This window comes from Balaenoptera acutorostrata, chromosome 9 (assembly GCF_949987535.1).
Source record: "Balaenoptera acutorostrata chromosome 9, mBalAcu1.1, whole genome shotgun sequence".
NCBI classification, from domain to species: domain Eukaryota; kingdom Metazoa; phylum Chordata; class Mammalia; order Artiodactyla; family Balaenopteridae; genus Balaenoptera; species Balaenoptera acutorostrata.
In genome coordinates, this window is record NC_080072.1 from 6244365 (window position 1) to 6259240 (window position 14876).

The following is a 14876-nucleotide window of genomic DNA, read 5'->3' on the forward strand; positions in this document are numbered from 1 at the left end:
CAAAAATAAAATAAATAAATTTATTTAAAAAAAAAGAGAGAGACATTCAACACCAAAACCTAAAGGAAATTTGTTTAAAGAAATTGTTTAATGACTAAGTTAATTTATGACTGACTTTGGAGGATGCCCAGGTACTGTTTATTATTTCATTCTTTACTTTGGTAAAGCAAATCAGTATGGTTCTAACATAACTCTTTCTAAATCCAAAGGTATATTAACTATATAAGAAATTAATCTCTGATGAAGAATTGGACCAAACAATAAGAATGCTGGTCTATATACTCCAAGTCAGTCAAATACTTTAGTGAAATTGTTGGGGGGGGGGGTTGTTAAAAAAAATTAAAAAGGCTGTTCTTGTTGCAGCACAAGAATGTAGGCGAACAGGACACCAAGAGGGGAAAATAAAAACAAAAAACCCATGGCTTTGGGCACCAAGAAAGTAAGATATCTGCTAATAAGCTGTAGCTTGACCTACACAACCATTGCAGAAAACCAGTTGGGTAAAGTCTTCCACCCAGTAGGAAATCTGGGGGATAAGATCTCCACTTAGGCCAACATAATGGCCCATAATTTGATAAGTCTAAAGTATGTCTTCCAGCCAGATAACTTACATATTGTAAAAGGCTACCAATAGTCTTAAAGCCTAACTCAAGAAAAAGGCCATGGGATATAAGTAAACTCCAAAATAGCAAACATAAGAACAGGCCAAATATGGCAATGCACCTATATGAAACTGGAACAGATTTATTGCCAATCAAGTAGAAGAGCTCCTTCACCAAATATGAGGTGGTTCTAAAAACATCAGATAAGGACTCCCCTGGTGGTCCAGCGATTAAGACTCCACACTCCCAATGCAGGGGGCCGGGTTTGATAGGGAACTAGATCCCACATCCATGCCACAACTAAGAGCCCACCTGCCACAACTACAAGATCCTGCATGCTGCAACGAAGATCCCACGTGCGACAACGAAGATCCCACGTGCGACAACGAAGATCCCACGTGCCACAACGAAGATCCCACATGCCACAACTAAGACCTGGCGCAGCCAAATAAATAAATATTAAAAAAAAAAAAGCAACCCTCAAATAAGCTTTGTTTTGGATTGCCAAGGGGGGATAACTTGACAAAGAAAAAATTTTCAAAAGTTAAGGGATTAAAATTTATGTATCTACCCCCAACTGTTCTGCATGCTGTCCACCACAGGTGGAAACAGTGTAAGACAGAGAAGGAATAGGTGAGGAGAGAAATGTCATTCTCATCCATCTTGACAAATAGAGGCAGATTGGGTCCCTGTAGGTTCAATCCTATTAGAGAAGTCCTGGGCATTGTCACAATTGGATTGGGGAGCACTACTGGTTGGTTGGTATGTTCTGTAGGTTGACTCCTACAGATTGAATCCCTGGAGGACAGGCATGCCAAACCACAACAAATCTGATTTATACTCTATAAAGCCTAAATACATTATTCAAAGCACTCTAGGCACAGATTTACAACCAGGGTTGACTTTTCCCCCAACGCCAACCCCTACAGACTGTGATTTAATGGGTCTAAGGCAGTGGTTCCCCCTGGATAAGCAGGTTTTGTTCGAGTAGGTAGGACGCATCTGTATCCTGTTCATTCCAGTCTTTCATGAAAAGTGCTAAAATTTCTGCTTCTTAAAATCAGAAGAGGAAATATGATGTTCTAACATTATTTTCATTCCTTTAGTTCTACTGCAATTAAATTGAGATTTCTTTCAATTTGGTCCCCAGCTGAGTGGCCACCTAGAAAGCAAAGTCAGGTATCTACCTCATACTTTATATCAAATAAATTCCAAATAGATTAAATTTTTAGTTAAAAAATGAAACCATTAAAGTATCAGGAAAAAAGAATTTTCTCATGTTCTTCAAGTGCAGAAATCCCAAATATGATGCAAATCCTGAAGTCCTAAGAATAAAGGCTGGAAATTCAACTACCATACATTTTATTTTCTTGCATGGCAAAAACATCATGAATAAAATGACAAACTGGAAAAAACGCTAGCAACTCCTACCACAAAGAGCTAATTTCCTAAACATATACATTGCTTCCACAAGTTAGTTAACATGAAGACCCATTTTTTTAAAAAAGGTAAGGACTAAGGATATGAAGAGACAAAAATGAAATACAAATGGCTCTTAAAAATAGAGAGATGATCAACCTCATTCAATGTAAAAATAGACGCTAAGTATAACTATAATAAGATACCACTTAACCCATCGGGTTGGGAAAGATCAACAAATACATTGATGAGGGTTTAAAGAAACATTTGAAAAACTGGAATAAATTCTGAGAACAATCTGACATGTAGCAAAATGTAAAATGCCATTCCATCTCTAGGAATATAACTTAGAGATACACTTGCACTCATGCAAAGTAACCATATTTCATCTAATCCAAATGCCACTGATTTTAAGGTCATCATTGATTTTAAGATGCATCATTGGGCTTCCCTGGTGGCGCAGTGGTTGAGAGTCTGCCTGCTAATGCAGGGGACACGGGTTCGAGCCCTGGTCTGGGAAGATCCCACATGCCACGGAGCAGCTGGGCCCGTGAGCCACAACTACTGAGCCTGCGCGTCTGGAGCCTGTGCCCCGCAATGGGAGGGGCCGCGATAGTGAGAGGCCCGCGCACCGCGATGAAGAGCGGTCCCTGCACCGCGATGAAGAGTGGCCCCCACTTGCCGTAACTAGAGAAAGCCCTCGCACGAACTGAAGACCCAACACAGCCAAAAATAAAGAAAGAAATAAATAAAGTAGCTATAAAAAAAAAAAAAAAAAAAAAAAAAAAAGATGCATCATTATTTTATGTACCACTAAAATCAAAACACTGCCAGTTAAACTATGGATATTAAGATACATTCAAATTTCTGATATTAAAAAATGTGGGGGAAATTAAGGAATATATATATATCCTATAACCTCATTAATTTCATTCCGTAATTTTTTAAATTGAGGTAAATATTCAAAATCTGGTTCCCTATCTTTGCTGGGCATCCTGAATTTTACAAGCTGTGCCATGCTGAAGTTCTACAGGAAACCTTTTTGGGCATCTTAGCTCCCAGGCTGCTTCTCTGGCTCTCCAGGAAAAACTTTTCGTCATTTACCACGAAAGTCTGCTCTTCAAACCACTTCAAGTCTCTAAATAAAATCAGAATGTCCTAGTCCAGCTCAAGCTAGTGGGTAAAAACTATCCTCCTTCCCCTTGCAATAGCCTAGATGGGACAGATCAGGTTGGATGGTCTATCCCATCGGTCCCCAACCTTTATGGTACCAGGGGGTGGTTTCATGGAAGACAATTTTTCCATGAACGGGGGCAGGGGATTCAGGTGGTAATGCGAGTGATGGGGAGCGGCAGATGAAACTTCGCTCACTCCCTCGCCTGCCACTCACCTCCTGCTGTGCGGACCAGTTCATAACGCAGATCAGTACCGGTCCGCAGCCTGGGGGTTGGGGACCCCAGGTACTAAGGAAGCTCCAAACTCAATCTGGTTTCAATATTCCTTACATAGTGAAAATGAGAGGTCCCATCTGGTAGCTTAACTGAGTACAAACAATTCAGCATGTTAAATAGAGGTACTCTACTGAACCAGCAGGCTTAGCCCTTAAAAGAACCAGCCCCAGTGGACTAAGAGCGTAGTACTCAGTTTCCCTATTGGCCTTGACAAGTTAGAGAAAACATGAGCAGTAGTAACATACTCAATTCAACTTTAAGATTTACTATCATTAGCTAAGCCCCTTCCTTCTTTGGTGTCTTATCTCCTTGACAAACTGCTAGCACCACCCCTATCCTGTATCTCAGGGGTGTTATATACCTGCCAGTGAATAATACTAGGCCCTACTCATGTCAGAAAATTTGCATTTGGTGAGAAGTTGTAAGGTTTCCCAAGTTAAGCCATCATCTCAGGCTTAGGTCAGAAAAAAGCCATTAGCATAAAACTTATTTTTATCAAAATTATCCACGAACATGATTTAGCAAAGCAAATTTAACAAGGCTTTCAAAAAGTCTCTTGCCCCATCCTCCCCAAAAGCAACAGATCTTATTAGCTCTTTTCAGCATTCCTTACCTTTGTGTCTGAATAAGATGCTCATTGTTCTCCATTTACCACTTTAAGAAATTATCTATTAATTTTTTTGGGTAATATTTATTTGGCTGCGCCAGGTCTCAGTTGAGGCACGTGGGATCTTCACTGCCGTGTACGGGATCTTCGTTGTGGCGTGCGGGATTTTTTTTTTTTTTTTTAGTTGTGTCGTGCAGTATCTAGTTCCCTGACCATGGATCGAACCCAGGACCCCCGCACTGGAAGCCAGGAAAGTCCCTTTCGATTTCTATTATGAAATTTTGAGTTTTGCTCTTACACACCCCATTACTTACCCACCCACACTTCCCTATTCTCCCAATTTAGTTAGATGACAATTATTTTACTAAATATATAAATCATGCTGCCATGATTATGACTCCATAGAGCCCCTAATTGTATTTTATGAGTTTTTGTTTACTCTGGAATTAGCATTTACATTTTTTCATTTATTTTCTATTTTCTTATCAGTAATTGAGCTAACTCCTCAAATGAACCAAAATTTCCTCAAGATACTCAAATATGGTTAAGTTTTAAAATCAGTCTTTGAGTCATTCTAGAACTCAACTTCCCCTTGCTGCAACCTAGAGTACTGTTCTCCAAGCCAAAGTAGAAAAGCAGTCCTGGGACTTCCCATTGCCATCATTTCTGGGAATTCCATTTGCCTCAGCATGAGACCACATGGAGAATTCCAGTACTAAGCGAACTTTACTGGTAACTTGCACCATCATTTAATACCACAATGCAAACAGTCTACCTCTCGCTACTCTATCCCCCTAGCGTCTAGCTTATTGCTGATGTAGCTCTGGGATAAGAAGCCTGGTTTAATTCAGCATTCCAAGTCAACCCCAATTTTGAGGGTGTCTGGATGACTTTTAAGTGAAAGTTAATCTAACACCAAATCAGTATCATCCTGAAAACTGCCCTCCTAAGTCCTCTGACTCATCCAGAATCGGGCTGGGCTAGACGCCATCACAACAGAATGGTGTAACCATTCCTATCTCCACCTAACATATATACCAGTTATTTGCACACCCAAATTGCCTACGCAGAAAGCTGCCTGTGTAGGCAAAGTAAGGACAGGCACCTAATCATCTTTATTCTCCACATGGTACTTAACATGTAGTAGGTAACCAGTGAGTACTTCACGATGTGCAAAGCAAGCTCTCAGGTGGATGCTAAGCAGTTTACTCAACAGAATGAGAAGTGGAAGGCTACATGGGAATTCCCTGGCCATCCGGTGGTTAGGACTCAGTGCTTTCACTGCTGAGGGCCCGGGTTCAATCCCCTGGTGCGGAACTAAGATCCCACAAGACATGCAGCGCAGCCAAAAACAAAAGTGGGAGGCTACAGAAAGCTAGTGTATTAAAGCATCACTCTTAAAAAGCTACCGTACAACTCCTGAGGCTAAGTGTTAGCAGTATAACTTTGTCAGTGACACAGGGCAGATTATGTGGCCTCAACTCAAGAGATACATTTGATTGGAAACTCACACAAAAATAATTTCAAAAAATGTAATGTTTAAATATCAGCGAATTCAATCATTTCAAAACACCTTTCTAAAGTTTTAGAACTATTTTTCCACTGTTCTTAACAGTGTTTTTCCTTTCAACAGTAATTAAAAAAAACAAAAACAAAAAAACACTATAGTAGAAATACAGCATTAAACCAGCCCAGATTCTGACAGTCATGAAAAACTCATGTTGTCTGTTACAGGGAGATCATGCTCTCAGAGAAAGAATGCTTTATAATGCAAAAATATATTACCCCCATATTTAATCCACTGTGACATGTCACCACCTTCATTGACCATTCCCATCTAAATGCTCTACTTGACATTATGTAGTCTCCCTCTCTTAGAATATAAGCTCGATCTAGACCTAAAACAGTACCTTGCAGAATATCACTCAAAATTTTTATTTGTTCAATGAACACTGCTAGTCCCCATCTTTTGAAACTTGCCAACCCCACCCATTGGACCAAGGGGTATGTTCATCAGTGCTGATCAGTAATGGGTCCATCTTTGGCGGAAAAAAGGAACCAAAGCAGGAAAACCCTCTAAGAAGTGGCAGTGGCAGAAAACCAAGCCAGCCAGGGGAGATAAAGACAAATCCAAGGACCTAGCCTAGATATTAGTCATAATCTTCTTTGTTGATCACTTCTTATCTGTAGGAGCTAATAACTCTTCCCGCCCCTAATCCCAACTCCACCAACAGTTTTCCCAGAACTGTTGTCTTTACCACTTGACCTCTCACAAAATACAACTTCCATATTCAGTAAAATGGTGGCTGGGAGATTAACACATAAAACACCTCTCACAGGGTTTCAGAGAGCAAATATCCAATAAATTACAAGTTGTACTCATAGTTATCCCCATCTCAGCCATCTATGAATTAGAAACGTAGAGTAGGAAAATCTGAGACTACCCAACTAAAAACCAGCTCCTTCTTATCTCCCATTACCACAACCCACCTTTCCTAAAAGCATAATGCCTGGCATACAGTAAGTGCTGAGTATTTGTTGAATGATGCTGGGAAATGCCCTAACCAGACACAACCCCACTATATATATGTTAAAACTGGAGCAAGAAGGTACAGACAAAAAACATCTGCAAGACAGTCTGTTTTGATAAAAGCATGGAACTAAGATGCAGTGGCTCTTCCTTGTACTCACCCCCATGCTTGTTGTTAAATAATCTAAAGCTCACTTCTGGGTTCTCCTTCTATGCCTATCATTCTAAAGGAAATGAGGTACTAGTGGGGCCACAGAGGAATTCTTTGGATTTTGGCAGAACTGTACAAATAGATGGTGAAAGGTATCAAAAAATGTTGCTTACTGGCCTAGGAAAATAGCAGAATGCTGTTGGAGCCATAACTTAATTTTCCATATGGCATGAAGTGAAAGCTGACCTCCTGTTCCCTCAAACCCTTCCTTATTCTAGACCTCTTCCTTGGAAAGTCAAACTAGATGTACTGATTGACTGGGTGGTTGGAATGATAGTAGTGAGGGGTGGGTGACAATTGTTTCTCAAGCAGGGAAAAGTCCCACATCTCAAAACTCCCAGTAAGTTGATGGTTTTATAACAAAGGTGTATCAGAGACAAAGTCTTTAATGGAATAAGCCTGCTTGCCTGGGTTCTTCTATATAAGCCCTCTTTTACCTTTGGCACCTATAAATCCTATCTACAATTAAGAAAATAACTGCAGTGATGTTCACCCAGAACTGAATGTCAAACTTTACACCCTCCCCTTCTCTTCCAGGGACAAATAAAGAACCCAGACACAAGCCCAAGTAAGAACTCTCTCAAAGCACACATTCCCTAAGTTGAAAAACCATTTATTTCACCGGAAAGAAAAAAGTGATCCAACTCTATGTGTCTACCTGCCATAAGCCTTTGGGTCAAAAAGACTCAGGAGCAGTGACACTCTCACAACACCCACTGGAAGCAGGAGGTGGGGATACAGCACAACCCCCACCAGTTTCTGCACGCAATGAGGCCTGCTGGGAGAACAGAACATGATGGGAAGCTACAGAAGTATTGAAGGACAGAAAGAACAGGGAAATTGGCAGGAGAGAGGAAAGAAGAGGTGGTCTGAACTTAACAAGGTAAATTAAGGTCCATGGTTCCTGGGGGACTGAACGCACAGAGCTGAGAACGTCCCGGAGATGGGGTACCACGAAGGGTGTATTCTCATGCACAACCGCAGCTCGGAATTTCAGCCCACACACATCCCACCTGAAAGAGAGCACAATACAGGGGCTTTACAGCAAAACTCACAAGGGCTTTCCCACTTACACTTCAAAGAACATCTTTACAAAGTACGGTAACTTGACACTCCTTTTAAGTTTACTTGTATCCATCCATAGTATCATAATAATCTCTAAAGTGAAAAGAGCTTGAAGGCCAGACAGTAACTGGGAAGGGTCAAGCAATCCCAGACTGGCCTTTCTCTAAACTAAATAGCAAATTTTCTTTCACGAGAGTAGACAGACATTGCATTTCTCTTGATGTTAGCACATTAGCATTCCTCAGAGAAGGCAATTCCACATTTACAAACTGTCATTGGAGGGCAGGAAAAAGGGAAAGGTTCCAATTAGCTCTTAGCTCTCCGGAGTAAAAAGTATGTTTGAATCTTGGAGTTCCAAGTTAAAAACCGTTTAAGGTCTAGGAAAAAGTGGCGTTAACTGAACAAGCTGTAAGACCTGAGGGCGTCCAACTCTGCCTAGGGAAGAAAATAAAATAAAAGAACGTACTGGAGGGCATGTGTAAGCTACATATCAGGTCACTCAAGTTTCTTTTCCAGCCCTATCAGGGATTTCCTATCCAATAACCCTGGGCAAGTCACATACCTTCTGCCCTAACGGAAAAGATGATAGTACCACCCACCCTGTTACTACAGGATTACAGACCAATGGTAATGTCTGGGACACAATGGGAGCTACCCAAGACAAAGGGTGTTGTGAAACACCCTTTAATACAACAGCAATCTCAAACACCTAGAGCCCAAAGCTGGCAAGCATCAGAAGAGAATACACTCAAGTAGAGCCAAATGGATCATGAGGCTCAAAATGTATAGGAAAAAGCCAGAGGACTCAAGGTAGAGCTGGTGGTTCAAGAGTGTTACATGCTCATAGCTGGCGGGAAGATGAAGGGAGTGATGTGCTTAAGGCAAAGCTCCCAACCTTGGATTTCAACATTACTGAAGAAGAGTAGAATTAACAGGGTGCATACATATTTACGTTATTATATACCTTAAAGAAGTGGAGAGAATGTCAAATCTAATACTGTGGGGACAGTTTAAAAACAAAACTGAACAAAGTAAACGGGCTCTTACAGGACAGATTCAAAGATAAAGCAATGGGGTAGGCATTCTATTCAGCTCAGGGAATGAATGTGAACTGAGCAGAGAAATTGAATTTGAGCCTATGCCCCAGACTCCTTGTTGAAATCAACTTTATAAGTTGAAAGATATCTTTTTCTACTCCTCTCTGCCCCAACTTACCATCAGACCTTTCACACAGCATGAAGAACAGGAACCTTGCAGACCTTAGTAATGTCACACACCTAGGAATTTCAACGAAGGCTCTGAGAAACAGCACACCTGGGTCTGAATGTCTGGTTTCCAGGTTTGGGTCAATTACAGCACACAGGTGTGACCCAAGATTCATCACACCACTGTTTGCTTTTCCAGGCACAAATGGAATCAGATTGACTCCCAGGACTAGGAGCCCTGGAAAAACAGCCATGAGGAATAAGGATGTTTATGTATTTCAGAAAGTAGTTAGGACTTCTCCCTATCCTCTGAACCATTAGCAACCTTACCCTAACCCTGCAAAAGCAAGCAAGCAGGGCAGCCTAACTAGAGCCTTTAGGCTGCAGGAGTGATGGCAAAACCAGAACAAGGGACACCCCACCGCTCTCACCTCAAGCTTTAAAAGGCTGAATACCGCGCCCGATCCGCATACTGCTCCCGCTCATACCGGGCCATGTCGTACAGGGAATTCCGCGCGGCCGCCGAAGCTTGGGACAACTCACTCTCATGCCCGTAACCGTAGCCCTCTCCAACAGTGGGGACTGGGCCGCGACGCAGGGGGCTCCGATCGCGCCCGTAATATGAAGTGGAAGCTGCAGTAACAGCAGCAGCGGCTGCTGCAGCAGCAGCAGCTGTAGCAGCAGCAGCTCCTGAAGTCGGCAACAGGTGTCTATCGTAGGGATCGAGAGAGGTGGAGGTGAGGTGACTGGCCATGGCTGTGTTCTGGACTTGTGGCAGCTGGGACAGGGTCTGCTCTGCGTAATTATACGCAGAGGCAGCTGCAGCAGCCACTGCCTCATAGGACCGGGCAGCACGGCAGCGCTTGTAGTAGGCATCGAGCGCTCCGTACGCGTTGTTGTAATACAATGAATCCCCATAGCTCATGGCGTAAGGTGTACGCACTGCTCCATATTGCTCATTATATTGCTCGGTAAAGTCTGCCACTCGGCCCGAACGATCTACCGGACACTCTTTGGACCAGTGCCCCTCTTTCCCGCACCGATAGCAGCCGCTCTGGTCTCCCATCCCGGGCGCAGTCCTAAGCCGGCTGGTGGACAACTGCACGTGCATTCGTTTGCCTTGAAGAAACAGACGCAAGAAGGGTTGCTATCACTCTTAGTCATAGCCCCAGCCCCTACCCCAGACACTGGTCATAGCAATGGCTTTACCTAGACAACTCTAATGCAGGATTCATCGCCATTTTAAAGATTTTTTTTTTTTAAAGGTCCAGTATAAATTCAGTATAATGACCTGATTTCAAGCAAAGATCAATTAAATGAAGAAATGTTTCACCTCTAACACCAGTTTAACGCTTAAGAAAGAAACTACGCTCGCTCAAAAATAGGCATTTCATCCTTTGCCAAGTAACTGTGGACAAAAACTACTCTGAACAGTGGCCCAATGTCAAAAGAAACCACAATAATAGTGCTCCACAACATTCTGACACCTCCAATCTTCACTATTAAGACTCCTGAATTCAGTACGCAGGAGAATGCAAAGGCAAGTCACCCACACCACCCCAAAATCAAACAGAATAGAGCAGGACTCTAAAGTTACCATTGATAGTAATCCAGACTTGATCCGTGGCTGAGTGCGGTAGGCAAGTTTCAAGACTTTTGGGAAAAACACTCATGAATGGGGGAAGAGGGGTGAAATACGAGTTGAAGGACTGCCTTCCCCCTAAACTGGGTCCTTTAAATTGTTAGTTCTGATATTCATTCTAACAGGGATTCTTTACAATATTTAGTGACCCCTTATAACAGGCGGTCAAACAAAACAGGGCAGGCAGTTCACAAGATGCCTGAATTTTCAGAAAGAGTATTACAAAAAATGTGGAAGAAAAGGGGGGATGAAAAAAGTGGAGAATGACCAATAATGTTAGTGTATCAAACTGTTCATGTTCGCAAGATTAAAGTACTTTTCTTCCTTTAGAGATCTAAGATCCTAAGAACATGCACTTCATACTAGTTTTTGCTGAAAATTACAATTTGTATTCTGGAAATAAAAAAGTTTAAGTTTTAAACCTTTTCACAGAAGCAGTTTCCACCTAACATGATCTACCATTTTAATAGTAAGCAAAACTCCTGCAAAACCTTTCCAATATAAACGGCTATCATGCACCCAAGCATGCAGATGGCGAAGAAGTGAATGCTTAGAACCAGGGGAGTTAACAGATAGGTCATCTACTCAACTAACATTATAGAAAATGGTAAATATACAATTTCACCTACAAAATTAAAGGTAGGTTCTAGAAGACTAAAAAAGGGAAAAGGGAAGGACCAAAACATCAAAGAAAAGTCCCGGTTTAAACATTTTATCTGATAAGTGTAGGTTGCCAGTTAAAAGCTAAGATGTGCAATTAAGTACTTAAGTGCTAACCCGTGTCCCTCGCATTTGTCCAAGTGGCCACTCTGGCACCTAACAAAACCAGAGAAAGTAAGGGCAACCAAGGAACCAACCATGTCCCTTCAAGACATAAAGGTCATTAATAAATGTCCTGACCTAAAGATTTGCCAGAAAAAATTCCAAAGTCAGAAAAAGAAGCTAAGTCTTTAAAAATATCTAAAATGGATGTTCCTTAAATGGGTGAACAATAAAAAGAATATCCCCAACACTGAGAAACTGAAAGGGAAAAAGACCACCATAATAAATACTGCTACTCTATATACACATAAAACTGTACTAGACAGTGCTAAGGAGAATGACTAATACTAAGGAAAACAGAGCAAAAATAACTAAACATCAAAGAGCCTAGAGTTCAGATACCAAGAGTTATGCTCTAAGTATGATGTGTCCTGTATCAGTTCACAATATCCTTCCCTTACACGTGTTAACTGTTACAAGGAGACACCACCACCTCTTCTATGACTTGGTTAAAGTGTAGAAGAGTATCCAAAAATTAGATATCATAAACCCTCCACCAGAGCAGCCTTTGCTCCCAATTAAGTTGTTGACACAAAATAATTCTCAACTTACCAATTAAAAAAGGAAAACCAGACCTGAGAGACCTGTGACATTTTTCTTTAATAACGCACAGCAATACCCATGACACAGGGCACCATTAACTTGGGGGAAATGATGATCAGACTTCCAGGTCTAAGAAGGTCCAATTTAAGTAAACATCAAAGAGAGCTGAAATGACTCTTAACAAGAGGAGTGCTCAGGAGAAGCAGCAGCCACTACCTTGTTCCGGCTGAAAAAAGTTGGAATATAGATTAAAAATGTTAACAAGGAGTTGTGGGAATACTCCATAATTTAGAAGTAGTTACACTGAAGGGGAAAGGCTCTTTTCTGGCTTTGACACTGGGAACCCAAAGTGGGTGGACGAAGAATAAGAGTTAGCAACTCACCATGGTTACCACCCCCTCCACAACTGCCACCCTTGCCACAGGAGCTTAGATCTTAAACCAAGAAAATAAAATGTCTATCCACAGCATCACTCATGCTGCCTTCCAGGCACACTATTAATCTGGTCAAGGCTCCAAGGTTAACACCCATCTAAGTGCTCTATTCATCAAGGATGTCAGAGCTCACTCCTCAAACCAGTGAAACGGCTTTGCCGTTATCACCCCCCAAATCCCAGTACCTTCTCCTCAGAAACTCCTGAAATTAGCCTTCAGTTCTAGAGTGTCCTCGTCCTCCAAACCGAACCTCTTGGTGCAAGCATAACAGAAAAGCAGTAAGAGCTATAGCAATTTAAAAACACTAGTTCTCTAAAGACCTGTTTAACGACAAATTATATTTACTGAGAAGCCATGAATTGGGATGAGGTGGGGGAGCTTCACAGATATTTTGCTCCTCAACATGTGGCTTAAGCCAGCTTTTGCCAGGTCCTTCCACATACAAAATAACACATGGGGTGCTGAGGCAATAAATTTCAGAGTGAAACACTGTTAGGTGCTGTACTACCCCAGCCCCAAAAAAGACAAAACAACTGAAAAAATCTTCAGAGAAAAGGATTTCTGCACTAACAGGCAAAAAAGCCTAGGGGTTCCAAACTAAAACCAAGTGGTTTTTCTCCCAGACTTGATTTGCCTAAGATAACGCCTCTAAATCCCATGCATTCTCCATTTAAGCCCATCACCCACACACAATCCTCACCATCAGCCATCCAACAGCTGTATCTCTATCTCTATCCCAGACCCCTCCTATCCAGCCTATTTTCTACACAAAACCTTGTGTTCAGCCCTCTTCCCAAAGAGGGTGGTTCACCTTGAAACTCTGTGTTGTCAAGGCCCCTGATGGCCTCCACTGCATCCTCTGCCCGCTCCATGTGTACAAAGGCATAATCTTTCACGATGTCACATTCAATGACCGGACCATACTCCTCAAACTTGGCCCGAAGCTCCTTGTTGGTACAAGTAGGACTGATGTTGCCTACATGCAACTTTGTGGATGTTTTGCTCTTATTCTTGCTGGCTTCCACGTTGATGTTCACCCCGTGCAGCTTGTAGTGGTGCAGGTTGCGTATGGCATCCTCGGCCGCCGTCTTGTCCTCTATGTGCACAAAGCCGTAGTTCTTAATGATGTCACACTCCAGCACCTTCCCATACTGCTCGAAGAGTGAGCGGATCTCCTGCTCTGTGGCCTCCCGGGGCAGGTTTCCAATGAACAGCTTCACCATCTCGGACACAGTCTGGGAGAGAAAAAATGAAATTTCTAACAAAAGACCTCAGGCCCACGTCAGTTAAAAAAAAAAAAAAAAAAAATCAATACTGCCATCTCCTTTGGGTCTGGCAAATATTTCCATTTTCCCCCCTCTCAGACGCCCCACACGCACACCCCCAGATAATAATCAAAGGGAAGTGGGAATAAGGAGGCCCGCTACAATTCCAGCTACAGAACCTACAGAAAGGAGAAAGCATCTGTGATACAGATCCTTAGCAGACACAGACAAAGGATTTGGTAAGAGCTGAATAGTTTTAAACGGGAACGCAAATGAAAGCAGGGCATAAATGCAGCCCTGGGGGTACTGGGCTTTCTACCTACTAAATAGACGGCAAATTCCCTGGAGGTCCGGTTAGGACTCCACGCTTTCACTGCTGAGGCCCCGGGTTCAATCCCTGGTCGGGGAACTAAGATACCGCAAGCCACGCGGCGGCTCCGTCGCCAAAAACAAAAAAAGACAGTCAGAAAACAAAGGTCTAACTACTTGGCTGACCGAACTGACTGAAATTATGAATTGGCTCTTCTTCTCGTAACCGAAGAATTAGCCATTTCCTGAAAAAAGGACCTTATAATAGCTACGTTTTAGGGTTTCCTTTGGAAGCAGTGAACCCGTGACTTAAGCTGGATAGCGAGGCGTTCGGAGAGTACAGAAGTGCTGGAGCGGGGAACGCCTCTCTCGGGGTGCCGTCCTACGAGCTCCTGGAGAACTGGAGAAATGCATGGTCGGAGAAGGGGCCTTGAGCCTCATCGGCCAGACGAGTGTCTTGGGGCTTGAAAAATTCTCGAAACGGGGTTGTAATTCCTAAGTCTAAGGGAAGCGCGGTTATCTCGGTAAAAACCTCGACGCAGTTAAGCCGAGCAAAGTCGGGTAGAGGGCAAGGTGGGGAGAAAGCAAGGTATTCTCGGGGGAGGTCGTGGGGGAAGGGCTGCTTGAGGCTTACCGCGCAACGCCGAGCACCGAGGTCGGCTCTCAGTGACGGGTGCGGAAGCCAGGACCACTCTAGAATACCCCTAAAGCCCAAGTCGTGAGATTTAACAGGGCAAAAAAAAAAAGACAGTGAAGGGGCTCGGAGTCTCT

General features: G+C 42.7%; 1 protein-coding gene across 1 annotated transcript; it reads right to left on the bottom strand.

Moving 5' to 3' along the window:
• Positions 1 to 7417: 7417 nt before the first annotated feature.
• On the bottom strand, positions 7418 to 14873 carry LOC103013017 (RNA-binding protein 4). Its single transcript, XM_007171025.3, is given in 5 exon segments — positions 7418 to 7833; positions 9522 to 9903; positions 9905 to 10209; positions 13343 to 13766; positions 14740 to 14873. Coding segments are annotated over 3 exon segments (1098 nt in total). The 5' UTR covers positions 13755 to 13766; positions 14740 to 14873; the 3' UTR covers positions 7418 to 7833; position 9522.
• Between the last annotated feature and the right edge of the window lie 3 nt (positions 14874 to 14876).